Source organism: Pristiophorus japonicus, chromosome 5, assembly GCF_044704955.1.
Source record: "Pristiophorus japonicus isolate sPriJap1 chromosome 5, sPriJap1.hap1, whole genome shotgun sequence".
NCBI lineage: Eukaryota > Metazoa > Chordata > Chondrichthyes > Pristiophoridae > Pristiophorus > Pristiophorus japonicus.
In genome coordinates, this window is record NC_091981.1 from 48,854,309 (window position 1) to 48,867,282 (window position 12,974).

At 42.9% G+C, this 12,974-nt stretch overlaps 1 protein-coding gene across 1 annotated transcript in view; it reads left to right on the top strand.

Moving 5' to 3' along the window:
• LOC139264338 (doublecortin domain-containing protein 2-like) overlaps nucleotides 1-12,974 on the top strand; it is a 331,073-nt gene that overhangs the window by 96,179 nt on the left and 221,920 nt on the right. The window contains exons 5-6 of the mRNA XM_070880624.1: nucleotides 8,796-8,942; nucleotides 11,879-11,933. Of these exons, the coding sequence (XP_070736725.1) occupies nucleotides 8,796-8,942; nucleotides 11,879-11,933 (202 nt within the window). The remainder of the gene's footprint in view (nucleotides 1-8,795; nucleotides 8,943-11,878; nucleotides 11,934-12,974) is intronic.

Below are 12,974 nucleotides of genomic sequence, written 5' to 3' on the forward strand. Positions count from 1 at the left end.
ATAGTGTAAAATGGGTATTAGTGCGTCAGCAGCCCGTTTAACATCTCTCGATTTTTCTTTCTATTGAAGTCTATTGGGTGCTATCGCCCATTTTACACAAAGTCAAGATCCATCCCATTGACTCTCCTAATGGAGGTAATTTTAACTTTTATTGCTGGAAGGGCCGGCAGCCTGCTTTACATTAAAGTCAATGGAAATAAAAATCGGGCGAGGTGTAAAAGGGACTGCCAATTCGCTATCGCCGATGCAGGTGATGAAAGTTTAAAATTACCCCCAAATGAGTGGTGTTCACCAGGTGCTGAAGTGGAGTGGATGTGTAACAGGAAGGACCTGCAGTAGCAGCAGTGAAGTGTAATGAATTGGAGGTACATAAGTCGAAAATTTAATGAGCAGCTGGCAGTGTAAGTCGTGACAGCCACTTGCTTCGTCTTTGAGTTTTGTTTTGCTACATTTGATTGATTCTCTAACAATAAATAATATAAAGGCACGGGGTAGATCACAAGCTCAATTACAATGACTGGATATCACTTTGGTTCAAGCCTCAACTTGTGTTCTGTCGAACTGCGTCACAACTTTGTGAAATATATTCATTTCCAGTGCAAAAAAAACATGAAATTGCATTTGTATTTACTCAATAAAGAAATAATCTTTTATAATCAAAGGTGATGTTTATTTATCCTGCAGGGAATGTGTTACTACTTTTTATAAACATGACAGTGAACATTACTGTATGGCATAGGTTCTCGCTCTGGGAATTTGAAATTCATTAGATTTCTGTCTGTCATTAAATATTTGAATTTTTTTTGTACTTTCCCTTTATTTGCTGACTCACCAGCACGTAATTTCTGTTGCTGACTGAATTCTGCAGCAATAGTCCTACTTTCCTTTAGTTAGTTGATGCTGTAGTTTGGAGGTTAGGGCAGAGGGTTCCCGGGGGTGTGTCGCTATTTACAAAGTATGCACCACAGAAAAGTCACATTATGAAACGCTGCCGCAATCCCCGTTATTTAAAACAAATAGTTCCTTATTATTCAAGCTTTATATACGGTGGAATATTATGGGAGCTACTGGAAGACTGCTATTGAGGAATTTTATTCTCACATAGGAGCCAAGCAAATATTTACTTGTATAAAATAGAATCATAGAAGTTAACGGCACAGAAGGAAGCCATTCGGCCCATTGTGTCTGCGGCTGCCAAAAAAAAAGCCACCTAGCTGAATCCCACTTTCAAGCTCTTGGCCCGTAGCCTTGTAGGTTACGGTATTTCAAGTGCATATCCAAGTAATTTTTAAATGCGATGAGCGTTTCTGCCTCTACCACCCTTTCAGGCAGTGAGTTCCAGACCGTACCATCCTTCTCTGGATTGAATTCCATTTGCCACTTTTCTGCCCACCTGACCAGTCCATTGATATCTTCCTGCAGTCTACAGCTTTCTTCCTCATTATCAACCACACGCCAATTTTTGTATCATCTGCGAACTTCTTAATCATGTCTCCAACATTTACGTCTAAATCATTGATGTATACCTCAAAAAGCAAGGAACTTAGTACTGAGCCCTGCAGAACCCCACTGGAAACAGCCTTCCATTCACAAACACCTGTTGACCCTTTGCTTCCAGCCACTGAGCCAATTTTGGATCCAACTTGCCACTTTCCCTTGTCACCTCCTCAAAAAATTCAATCAAGTTAGTCAGACACTATCTTCCCTTAACAAATCTTTAATAACATCTTTTAATGCCTCTGTAAAAGAAGAAAAATGCATTTATGTAGTACCTTTCATGACCTCAGGACAGCCCAAAGTGCTTTACAGCCAATGAAGTACTTTTGAAGTGTAGTCACTGTTGGAACGTAGAAAATGCAGCAGAAAATTTGTGCACAGTAAGGTCCTGTAAACAGCAATGTGATAAAGACAAGATACTCTGTTTTTAGCGATGTTGATTGAGGGATAATTATTGGCCAGGCCATCTGAGAGGCCGGATGTGGCAGCAACTCCGACAGTGCAGTAATCCCTCAGTACTGCCTAGATTTTTGTGCTCAAATCTCTGAAGTGGGACTTGAACCCACAACCTTCTGACTTAAAGGTGAGACGAAGTATAAATAGCTCAGCATGCAGGAAACCAATGGCACCATTGGCTGCTTTTATATTGGTGTCAGTGGGATGGTTGCACCATCAGTTCCTGAAACATGGGTCTTGCTCAGTGTAAGAAATTGAACATTGTAAATGCCAAGCCATTTCTTTGGTCCTCACCACAAACTCCATTCCCTAGCCACCAATTTCACTCCCTTTCCTGGCCATTGTCTCATGTTGAACCAGACTGTTTGCAACCTCAGCATCATATTGGACCCGTAGCTGAACGTCTGACCCCATATCCTCGCCACCAACAAGACCCCTCACTTCCACCTCTGTAATATCACCCGCCTCCGTTCCTATCTCAGCCCATCTGCTGTTGAAATCCTCATCTATGCTTTTGTTATCTCCAGACTTGACTATTCCAATGCTCTCCCACCTGAGCACCCATCTGCCACCCTCCATAAACTTAAGTTAATCAAAAACTCTCTTACTTGTACCTTAACTCATGCCAATTCCCGTTCACCCAACATCACCTGTGTTCGCTAACCTACATTGGCTCCTGGTCCACCAATGGCTTGATTTTAAAATTCTCATCTCCATGTTCAAATTGTTCCATGGTCTCACCCCATCCTACCTCTGTAACCTCCTCCGGCTCCACAACCCTCTGAGAACTCGGCGTTCCTACAATTCTGGCTTCTTGTGCATCTCTCATTTCCTTCATCCCACCACTGGCAATCGTACCAACAGCTATCTAGGCCCTAACTTCTGGAACTTCCTCCCTAAACCTCTCCATTTCTTCACCTCTCTGTTGTTGGATTCGCTAAATCCAGCTGTAGGAGAAACTTGTAAAAAGTGTGTTTTCCTATTGGTTGGATTCAGGGAATCTAGCCATTGGGATGTCGTCAGCTGGACTTTCAATTAAGTAACTGGTGGTGCAAACCCAACCAGTATAAAAGGGAGTTGCAAGTATTGGCAACTAGCAGAGAGTGGGGTTTACCCAACCTTGTGATCCTGGTAAAACACTCACTTGGGCCTATTTTAATTGGACCAATATGTTTGACACAGAGTTGCTGTAGTGTCACCCAACAAAAGTCAGCACACACAAATGCTCCTTTAAGGGCACCGCTAATATAATAAACAAACATATGGTCCAACAAAACCAAAAAGAATTTTGCCAACTAAATACTGTTACCATCAGTGTCTATAAAACACCGGTCACAGAAGGAATGCTCACGGGAGAAATCTAGGTTCTCAAAATCCGTTAAAACCGATTACTCCCGTAATCTTTTAGCTTACTACAACCGTTGTCATATCATTGAATTAACACGAAAAGATGAAAATCCTTGGTAGCAGAAGGGTGCAAACTGATCAGCAATCAGGTCTCCACATTTGGCACCAGAGCTCAGCTTTTTGGAGACCAGCAACAATCGACACACGTAAAAGCAGGAGAGCTGAGCACGGAGGTCGTTTTCCTGAGACAGGAATGATAAAAGGGCAAAGTAAAAGCGTCTCTTGGTCAGTTGTTTTGGAGACAGAACAGTGTTCAAACCTTGCTTGGTTGCTATGCACTGAAATAATGAACCCAAAATAGTGCTAAACAGTGTAGCCATTGTAGTTAACCAGTCCATGGTGCTTTCGCCTGCATCATTGGAGGGGGAAGTGAGATAAATAAGCAGGTCTATGAACTGGCGTGAAGCTTTCACACCCCCTTAAAGAATACCTCAAATGATTCTCCAATGCAGTCATTGAGAACTTTTTAATGGGTCATTTGTTTTAGTTCTGTTTGTTTTTGGAGCGCAGCAATCTCATATTTTATTTTAACTTGAGTAAAACATCAAGAATGAACCGCCTATTGTGCTGCACTGCTGGACTTCCAAATTCCTGTGGCCACTTTTTAATCAATCTAGTATTCAGAAATAGGTAATAGATTATTTTTTTTTCTAAAATGGGTAATATTTGCAGCTGAACGACTTGCTGAGAAATATTGACAATTCAGGAAAACTACAGGTACTTGATAGTGTGTCGTTGATGCCAGGTGTGCAGTATTGCTCTCATTCACGGACCATGCAATAAATAACTTGATCTCTATGATCCTCATGGTATTGGAGATCTAAATTCTCAGATTTGAGGCGTGAAAAGCAACAGCATCTTGTGTAATTAATACATTGTAAGATATTAACTGCTAAGGGAATGGGCTAGATTTTTGGCTTTCGGGGTGTTTTTGTGAAAAAGGTAGCGATACGTGAAACTTACTATCTGCGCTGCGCTACCGCTTTTAGCCTGAATTTTCGGGTTTTACACCTGCGCCAGGGCGTATCGGTAAGGCTGGGCAGGGGGGTGGGGGGTGTTGTACGAGGATTCGCGGCGCAACCATGCGAGTTTCGCCAAATTTAATCCGGGGCCGGGAGCGCTGTGAGAGAGGCCTTGGTAGGGGAAAAAAAATTCCAAAAACATTTACAAGACCCTAACCTATCTAATCGCTGCAAGAAAATTTAAAAATAAAAACTTTAACTAACTTCTCCTTTTGCAGGTTTTCATACTTACCGCTGCTAGCAGGGCTGCACTGACAGGTTTGACCTGTCGCTATTCTGGGCTTGGTGTATATGTCGGGAGAGAGCCGAAAGTCCAACGCAAACTCAGTCCGCATTGTTGCACATTGGCGCACCTCTCCCTGGCGGTTCTTGGAAGCGCCATCACAAATAGGTACCTGAGCTTTACGACCGGGTTTTCGCCGCGGAGGGTCAAATCGCGGCGAAAACCCGGTCGCAAACTTCTTGAAAATCCGGCCCAATGTCTCTAACCTACGTACTCAAGTGATATGAAACATTGACACTGGGTGATGTAAAGGAGAGTCTCTAAATATTTGTACTATTTTATTGTGGAGATCAGAATTGAATCTATTCTTTGAACTTTTCTCCTATTGACAACCCTGCCACTTAAAGAATTATTTAAAGGCGGAGCAGAAAAAGAGTCGCCACATTAACATTCGTCAAAAGCAAAGGTGCCAAACTAAAGTGATGATACTTGCTGCAATTAGGGAGAAATCTTCTGACATAACTGTCTGGAGGTCTTTGTCAAGAAGTGACAAAATGGAGAGACGGAAGGTGGTGAGATTATAACAACCATACTCTGCAACTCTGTCTGCAATTTGAGATTCTTGCTTGAGTTAATGATGGTTTATAAAACTTGTGCAGGGAGAAGGAAATGGCTTTAGTTACAAAAGCTGAATTCAAATTGGAACTGAAATGAAATCCTATCAATTGATTTCTTCTCCTCGGACCCTCCCCCAAACCATCGAAAGGAGCTAGATTTGTTATTTTATAATATCTTTTAAAAGCTTGCTTTAAAGGGGTTAAATTCAGAGACTGGCAGGTTAGTGTGCATAAGGTTTCAGGCAGGGCATCTGAACATACGTTCAGCAGCAGGAAGGACCCCCCCCCCCACCATTGGTATTTAAAGGGATCAGCAACAACTTGCAGGTGTCTTGCTTTTTGATTTGTACTGGCTCTGTGTAATTTTGTGCAGCTGTTTGGAGCTTTCTACAGTTATTTAAAATTGTTGAGGTGACGGGGAGTGAGGCTGCAAGTGGAGAATGCCTGGCTTCTGATTTAAAGGGTTCTGCTCAGACCACTTGCTCTGTCATGGGGGCTGTACTTGCAGTCCCCTTCGCGCTGAAGTATGTGAGGGGGATAGAGCAGAGGCAGTGAAGAACAGGACAAGCTGCTCGCAGAGGGAGGAGGGGCAGGAGGACGGGTAGGAGCGCTCTCAGAAGGAGACCTTACCCACCTAGAGCCTTCCAAGAGCATTTGTCCTACCAGCACTTAAGCTAGGAGCACTCTATTCAGAAGAATTTTAAAAAAATTTAATTTTTGTTTTAAATGTTTAATGCCATTTTAATTAATTTTAAATGTGATTTTTGTATTTATTTATTTGAAGTGTAGATGTATTTTTTGGGGTATTCCCATTCATGCTTATGGGGTTTCCGTACATTTGTTGGGCTGTCCCATGTGATCCCAGGGATGAACAGTGTGCGCTCCTGAGATACGTGGACCTCTGCCCACGCGTACCTGGAGAGCCCCAGGTCCGCAAATCTCCATACCTCCCGGACCACCAGGTACGTGGGCATTTTATTTGCGGATCGGAGGCATTTCCCTGTGGGGAAACCTCCGACCGCAAGTTTAGGGCCAATATCTGTTGATTTACCTTAACATCCAGGCTATAATTTATAAAACACATACGAGTTGCTCTCCTAGTTTACGGTTTTCATGTACTCAACAACAATGTTTATTCATATAGCGTCTTTAACGTAGTGAAACATCCCAAGGCATTTCACAGAAGTATTATGAGATAACAAATTTGACACTGAGCCACATAAGTAGAAGTTAGAGCAGGTGACCAAAAGCAAGAGGCATGTTTTAAGATGTGTCTTGAAGGAGGAAAGAGGTGGAAAGGTTTAGGCAGAGAGTTGCAGAGCTTGGGGCCTAGTTAACAGAAGGCATGGCCACCAATGGTTGAGCAATTATTGTCATGTATCTCACACTACTGTACATAACTATCTTACCATGCTATACATGACTGTAACTAGATATGAACTGTAACCACAAGCATACCTTACCACCAGGGGTGCACTTGCAGGAGACACAGGTATATAAAGGAAGGTCTCAGGCAAGAGTGGCATTCCAGAGCTGTGAAATAAAGGTGCAGGTCCTGAGTGACCTTGACTTCAGCATGTGCCTCGTGTAAGTCTGTACTGCAGGATCAGGACTTTACAATTATAATCAGGGATGCTCAAGAGACTAGAATTAGAGGAGCGCAGACATCTCTTGTGGGGGCGGGGGGGAGGTTGTGGGGCTGGAGAAGATTACAGAGATAGGGAGAGGTGAGGCCATGGAGGGATTTGAAATAAGGATGAGAATTTTGAAATCGATGCATTTCTTATCCAGAAGCCAATGTAGGTCAGCGAGCACAGGTGAGCGGGACATGGTGCGAGTTGGGACACGGGCAGCTAAGTTTTGGATCACCTAGTTTACATAGGGTAGCATGCGGGAGGCCTCCCAGGAGTGCATTGGAATAGTCAGGTCTAGAGGTAATAAAGGCATGGGCGAGGGCTTGAGCTGAGGCAAGGGCAGAGATGGGCGATGTTACGAAGGTGAAAATTTCGGTCTTAGTTATGCTGCGGATATGTGGTCGAAAGTCAAATATGACATCAAGGTTGCGAACAGTCTGGTTCAGCCTAAGACAGAAGTTGGGCAGAGGGATGGAGTCCGTGGCTATGCCTGAAACCGAAAACAATGGCTTCAGTCTTCCCGATATTCAATTGGAGAAAATTTCTGCTCATCCAGAATTGAATGTCGGACAAGCAGTCTGACAATTTAGAGACCGTGGAGGGATTGGCAGAAATGGTAGTGAGGTAGAGCTGGCTGGCATCAGCGTACATGTGGAAACTCAGTAAATACCTTAGTCATACTCATATTCTCACGTAAATATGAAGAAAACATAAAGGGCCTGAATTTGGTCAACTTGCCGCCGAGCCGGCAGTCTCCCTGTTTTTTCGCCGCTCTCCTCTCTGAGTGAGTTTGGTGAGCCCCTCACGCTGACTGTTTGAAAAGACCGCTGGGAAGCGTCCGCTAGCATGCACCGGCGTGCAACGCCGAAAAAAGTCCTCCCTCCAGCAGGAGAAAAGACCGCCGGGTGGAAGCAGGTCTTACCAGAATGGTAGGTATGAAGACCTGCAAGAAAAGTTTAGTTTGCTTTATTCCTTTTGCAGAGATTTTGTTTGATAGGGACCTCTGAAGGTTTTGTCATGTTTTGTTTTTTATTTGTTGAAGATTTTTTTTTTCTGTTTCCCCCCCCTCTTCCCCCACCCGCCCCCCCTGGGCCCGACTCTAGTCTCAGCGTTACTTTGTCGAGGGTTGCATTTGCCACCCAGAATGCAACCTGCCGCCCAGAATCGGCATGTAATGCCCATTTTTTCCACGGGATGTTTTTTTCCCCAATTTTTTTCACCAAACTTCCCCCCCAAAGTACAGTCAGGATCTTAGCGGTCTTTTCAACAGTAAATGGGTGGAACTTAGGTTTGACCAAACGCGGGTCCAAAGACCCTTGTAGATAGGTATCATTGTGCACCAGGTTGTTTATGTGAAGTCCTGATCCTGCAGTACAGACTCACACGAGGCACATGCTGAAGTCAAGGTCACTACAGGACCTGCACCTTTATTTCACAGCTCTCGAGTGGCACACTTGCCTAAGACCTGCCTTTATATACCTGTGTGGAACAGGTATGCAGTGTCTCCTGCAAGTGCACCCCTGGTGGTAAGGTATGCTTGTGGGGTTACAGGTCATATCTAGTTACAGTCACGTATAGCATGGTAAGATACATGACAGTTTATGAATTAATTAATAGCTGACGGTAGAGCCTAATTTGTGTCATGTGAGTGCATTTTAATCAATCCCCATCAAAATTCTGTCGCAACTGTAATTTTTTACATTTTCCGTGCTACCACAGCAAGCTAACCAACAAACAGCAGCTGAACAATAAGGCAGGTATTGCGCAATCTAGGCTGTATTCGTAATTCCAAATGCTTATAGTTTCAAAATTGTAGTCATTATTTATTTCACTGTAACTTTGAACCAAGTTTTGAACAGGTTGCATGTATTTTATATTATGATTTTGCATAATGTTATTTCAATGTGATAATTTGGTGCTTGCACTTAATTTCTTTTAGGCTTCATACATTGGATGGAAGATCCATCAATGATGGCACAGAACTTGAAAATGGAGGGTGTTACGTAGCTGTGGGGAGAGATAAATTTAAGAAGTTACCCTATAGTGAACCGATTTTCAGTAAACCGTGCCCAAGAAGATCTAATGGGTAAGGGTAAGGATAGCCCTGCTTAAATACTATTTTAAGCCAATCATCTTTTTAATGGAATTTCTCTAATTCATATTCACAATGATAGTCAACAGTCCAATTCTATTGCAAGTTGGTACTAATATTGCAATTGTCGGGTCATTTTAAAAATCCAAACTAATCTGGTGAAATATTTAGGACTGGATCTCAACCAGAAGACGGACGAGGGTTACTCCGATAGACAGGTAAAGCAATGCAAAAGGGGATTCTGAGGAGGAAAGTAACACAGAAGGGGATTCCTCCATCATGGCCTCTCATCCAGAGCAACTTTGGATGAAAGATTGCTTGTCCACCATTGAGAATTAGACAGAACAACAAACCCCTAAGTCTTGGAAGTTTTAAGTAATCCATTGTGTATTGCGTAACAAAGGTGCAATCACCAAGATACAGCATAAGTCCCCACAGAAGAGGTGAATGTTGTCTAGTCCCAGTGCTGTGACAGTGGCACCAGAACGCAACCTGTGCAGGGCAGATCCTTTGTGGGCTTCGGGCTGGACTTAATTTCATATTCAACAGCTCCTGCTCTGGCTTGGCTCTCGGTGCTGGTAAATTGCCAAAGAAGGGAAAGGGGGGGTGGGGGCGGGGGAGAGGGGATGAAAATCCTGTGCACTATCAGCCGTTAAAGGGCTGTGCACTGCAATTAAAGTGATGTGGCCACTTAAAGGCAACTCGCTGCACCCAGAGCAATTTTTTTTTGTCTTTCTAAATACATAGGAACTTTATTCCTTTTTCAATCTTGCCAAAGCTTGTATTGGGAGAACAAATAACTGGCAAAACAACTGTGGAGGCAGGAAACAGAGCCTGTAGCCTCCTGTTTAATGGCTAGTGACGTGGAGGTGCTACTGCACGAGGTATGATTGAGGAGGGTTGTCCTACTTGGCTCTTCAGGGCATTATCTCCAGAGGACGCAGCATGCCTGACAGGAGGTGGTGACCAGGGTTAGTGCTCTGTACAATACCCATAGGTAGGACCTGGTATCCGATGTGTAAGTTGCCACAGTTTACAGAACCTGCCAAGAATATTTACCAGCTACTTGGCCCAAGTAGGTTCTGCCTGCCAACTTGCCGCATGTGTACTACTCTCCCATCACAAGCCCTCGCACAATGCTGTAAGTCTTTCATTTCTTACCATGCATAACCATAATCCATCAAACTGCAATTCGCATTTGAAAGCCTTGTGCACTTCAAATGGTTTCACATATTATATTATTGTAACAACCTAGTTGCATGATACATATTCACTTCAAGACCCACAGGATCAGCATGTCTGTATATGTTTGTAATCCTTCAACATGTCCTGTGGAGGTAGGTCTATATATAATCTCCCACGTGGGTGATATATTAAAGGATGACTAAAGGCATTGACTGCTAACTGAGATACAGCTCCACAGGCAACAGTCTCTCTCGGGTGGAACTGAAACTCATAAAGGAGTTGATGTCTTTAGGAGAGGAGGTGAAGAAAGAAAATTGTGACGATTAAAGAAAAATGCTTTCACTATAATCTATTTTTGGTTCACAAATGTCTTATCCAAGTTTTATTACGAAGTGACCCAGTGGAATCTCAAAATATTCACTTGTGCAAGAAAATCAGAAATTTGGCAGTGATTCATTATGAAATGCAGCTAAAATATAAAACTACAAAAAAAAAGTACCAGGAAATACAAGAACGAGTGGGGAAAATTGTTCCCACTTGTCCAAATGAGCAACAAGGGAAAGGGCCAGCACAGATTTGATGGGCCAAATGGCCTCCTTCTGTGCTATATTATTCTATGATTCTATAAGGAAGTTTACATAGAATTTTACAGGACAGAAACAGGCCATTCGGCCCAACCGGTCTATATATGTGTTTATGCACCACACGAGCCTCCTCCCAACTTACTTCATCAACCGTATCAGCATAACCTTCTATTCCTTTCTCCCTCATATACTTATCTATCTTCCCCTTCAATGCATCTATGCTATTCGCCTTAACCACTCTATGTGGTTTCAAGTTCCACATTCTCACCACTGAGCAAAGAAGTTTCTCTTGAATTCCTTATTGGATTTATTAGTGTATATTTATGGTACCTAATTTTGGACACTCTCACAAGTGGAAACATCCTCTAGGTCTAGCCTATTGAACCCCTTTAAAGATCACTATCTGGTCACCTCTTAGTCTTCTCTTTTGTAGAGAAAAGAACCACGATCTGTACTGTCTTTCCTGATATTTGTACCCTCTTAGTTCTGGTATCATCCTTGCAAATCTTTTTTGCATTTTCTCCACTAATTCTGTATTCTTTAGACTGGTCATACTCCATATGAGTTTCAACTCAGGATTGTCACTAGAGGGTAGTTAGATTTTTTTTTTGTAATTGTGAAGCTTATTAGGACATGGAATGCTTTACCACAAGTGATTATTGACACAGAGATTGTAATAATACTTAAGAAGGAATTGGATAAGTATTTGAAAAGGAAGAATGTTAACAATACAAGGAAATGCCAGGTGTAATGTATTTGCTTCATGGGTTCTTTGCTTAAGAATTAATAGCAATACATTGCTATGAAGAACTAGTTGGTTTATTAGCAAAGGTTTAACAATCACACTACACATTACCAGTTCATCCATCAGGCTCACAACCACATGCCTCATCATAGATCCCCTGAACCCAACTGGCTGGGATTTTATGGAGTCTTGTGAACATCACATGACTGGCTAAGCCACTCACAACTCACCAGCTCTACAAACCTGTGAGCATACTCGTAGGTGCATACATTACACCAGGGAAATGGCATGACAATAGTTGACACCTTCATGTAGAGGTAACACGGACATGATAGGCTGAATGGCCTCCTGTGCTATAATTTCTATATTAAAATGATGCAATGATCGAAGAATTTATCTTTGGTTTTCTATCTCAGATCGAAGGCTGCATCACTTCCTCCAATCCCTGGATCTCAGAAGAGTAAAGAAAATGTAAGTTGCTGTGCTAATGGAGTTATAAACTTAATTTTTTGTCATTGTTTTATTGAAATATGATAAATGGTCATGTAATATTGCTTTTGTATTAATGAATATCTGTGAATAACTGCAAGGCTGTAATCTTTTTTTCAAACTTATTCTCGCTGTCTCCTTAATTGAATCTATGGCTGAGAGGTCAGGTGGGTTACCTCTGCCTCGGACTCCATCAATGCTGTTCTTGAGCCAGATACGGGGAGGTAAATGAGAGTGGCTCAGTAGTGACTTATCTTTCCCTCCATGGGAATGAGCTTAGTTTTCCCTCCTCGTCCTTCTCGACCTGTCTGCAGCCTTTGACACGGTTGACCACTGCATCCATCTCCACGCCTCTCCACCATCGTCCCGCTGGGTGGGACTGCACTCGCCTGCTTCCATTCTTATTTATCTAATCGTAGCCAGAAAATCACCGGCAATGGCTTCTCTTCCCACTCTCGGATTGTTACCTCCAGAGTCCCCCAAGGAGCAATCCTTGGTCCCCTCCTGTTTCTCATCCATATGCTGCCCCTTGGTGACATCATCCGAAAACACGACATCAGTTTCCACATGTATGCTGAGGACACTCAGCTCTACCTCACCACCACTTCTCTCGAACCCTCCACAGTCTCTAAATTAACATGCTGCTTGTCCGACATCCAGTACTGGATGAGCAGAATTTTTTTCCAATTAACATAAGAACATAAAGAACATAAGAACATAAGAATTAGGAACAGGAATAGGGCATCTAGCCCCTCGAGCCTGCTCCGCCATTCAACAAGATCATGGCTGATCTGGCCGTGGACTCAGCTCCACTTTCCCGCTCGCTCCCCATAAAACCTTAATTCCCTTATTGGTTAAAAATCTATCTATCTGTGACTTGAATACATTCAATGAGCTAGACTCAACTGCTTCCTTGGGCAGAGAATTCCACAGATTCACAACCCTCTGGGAGAAGAAATTCCTTCTCAACTCGGTTTTAAATTGGCTCCCCCGTATTTTGAGGCTGTGCCCCCTAGTTCTAGT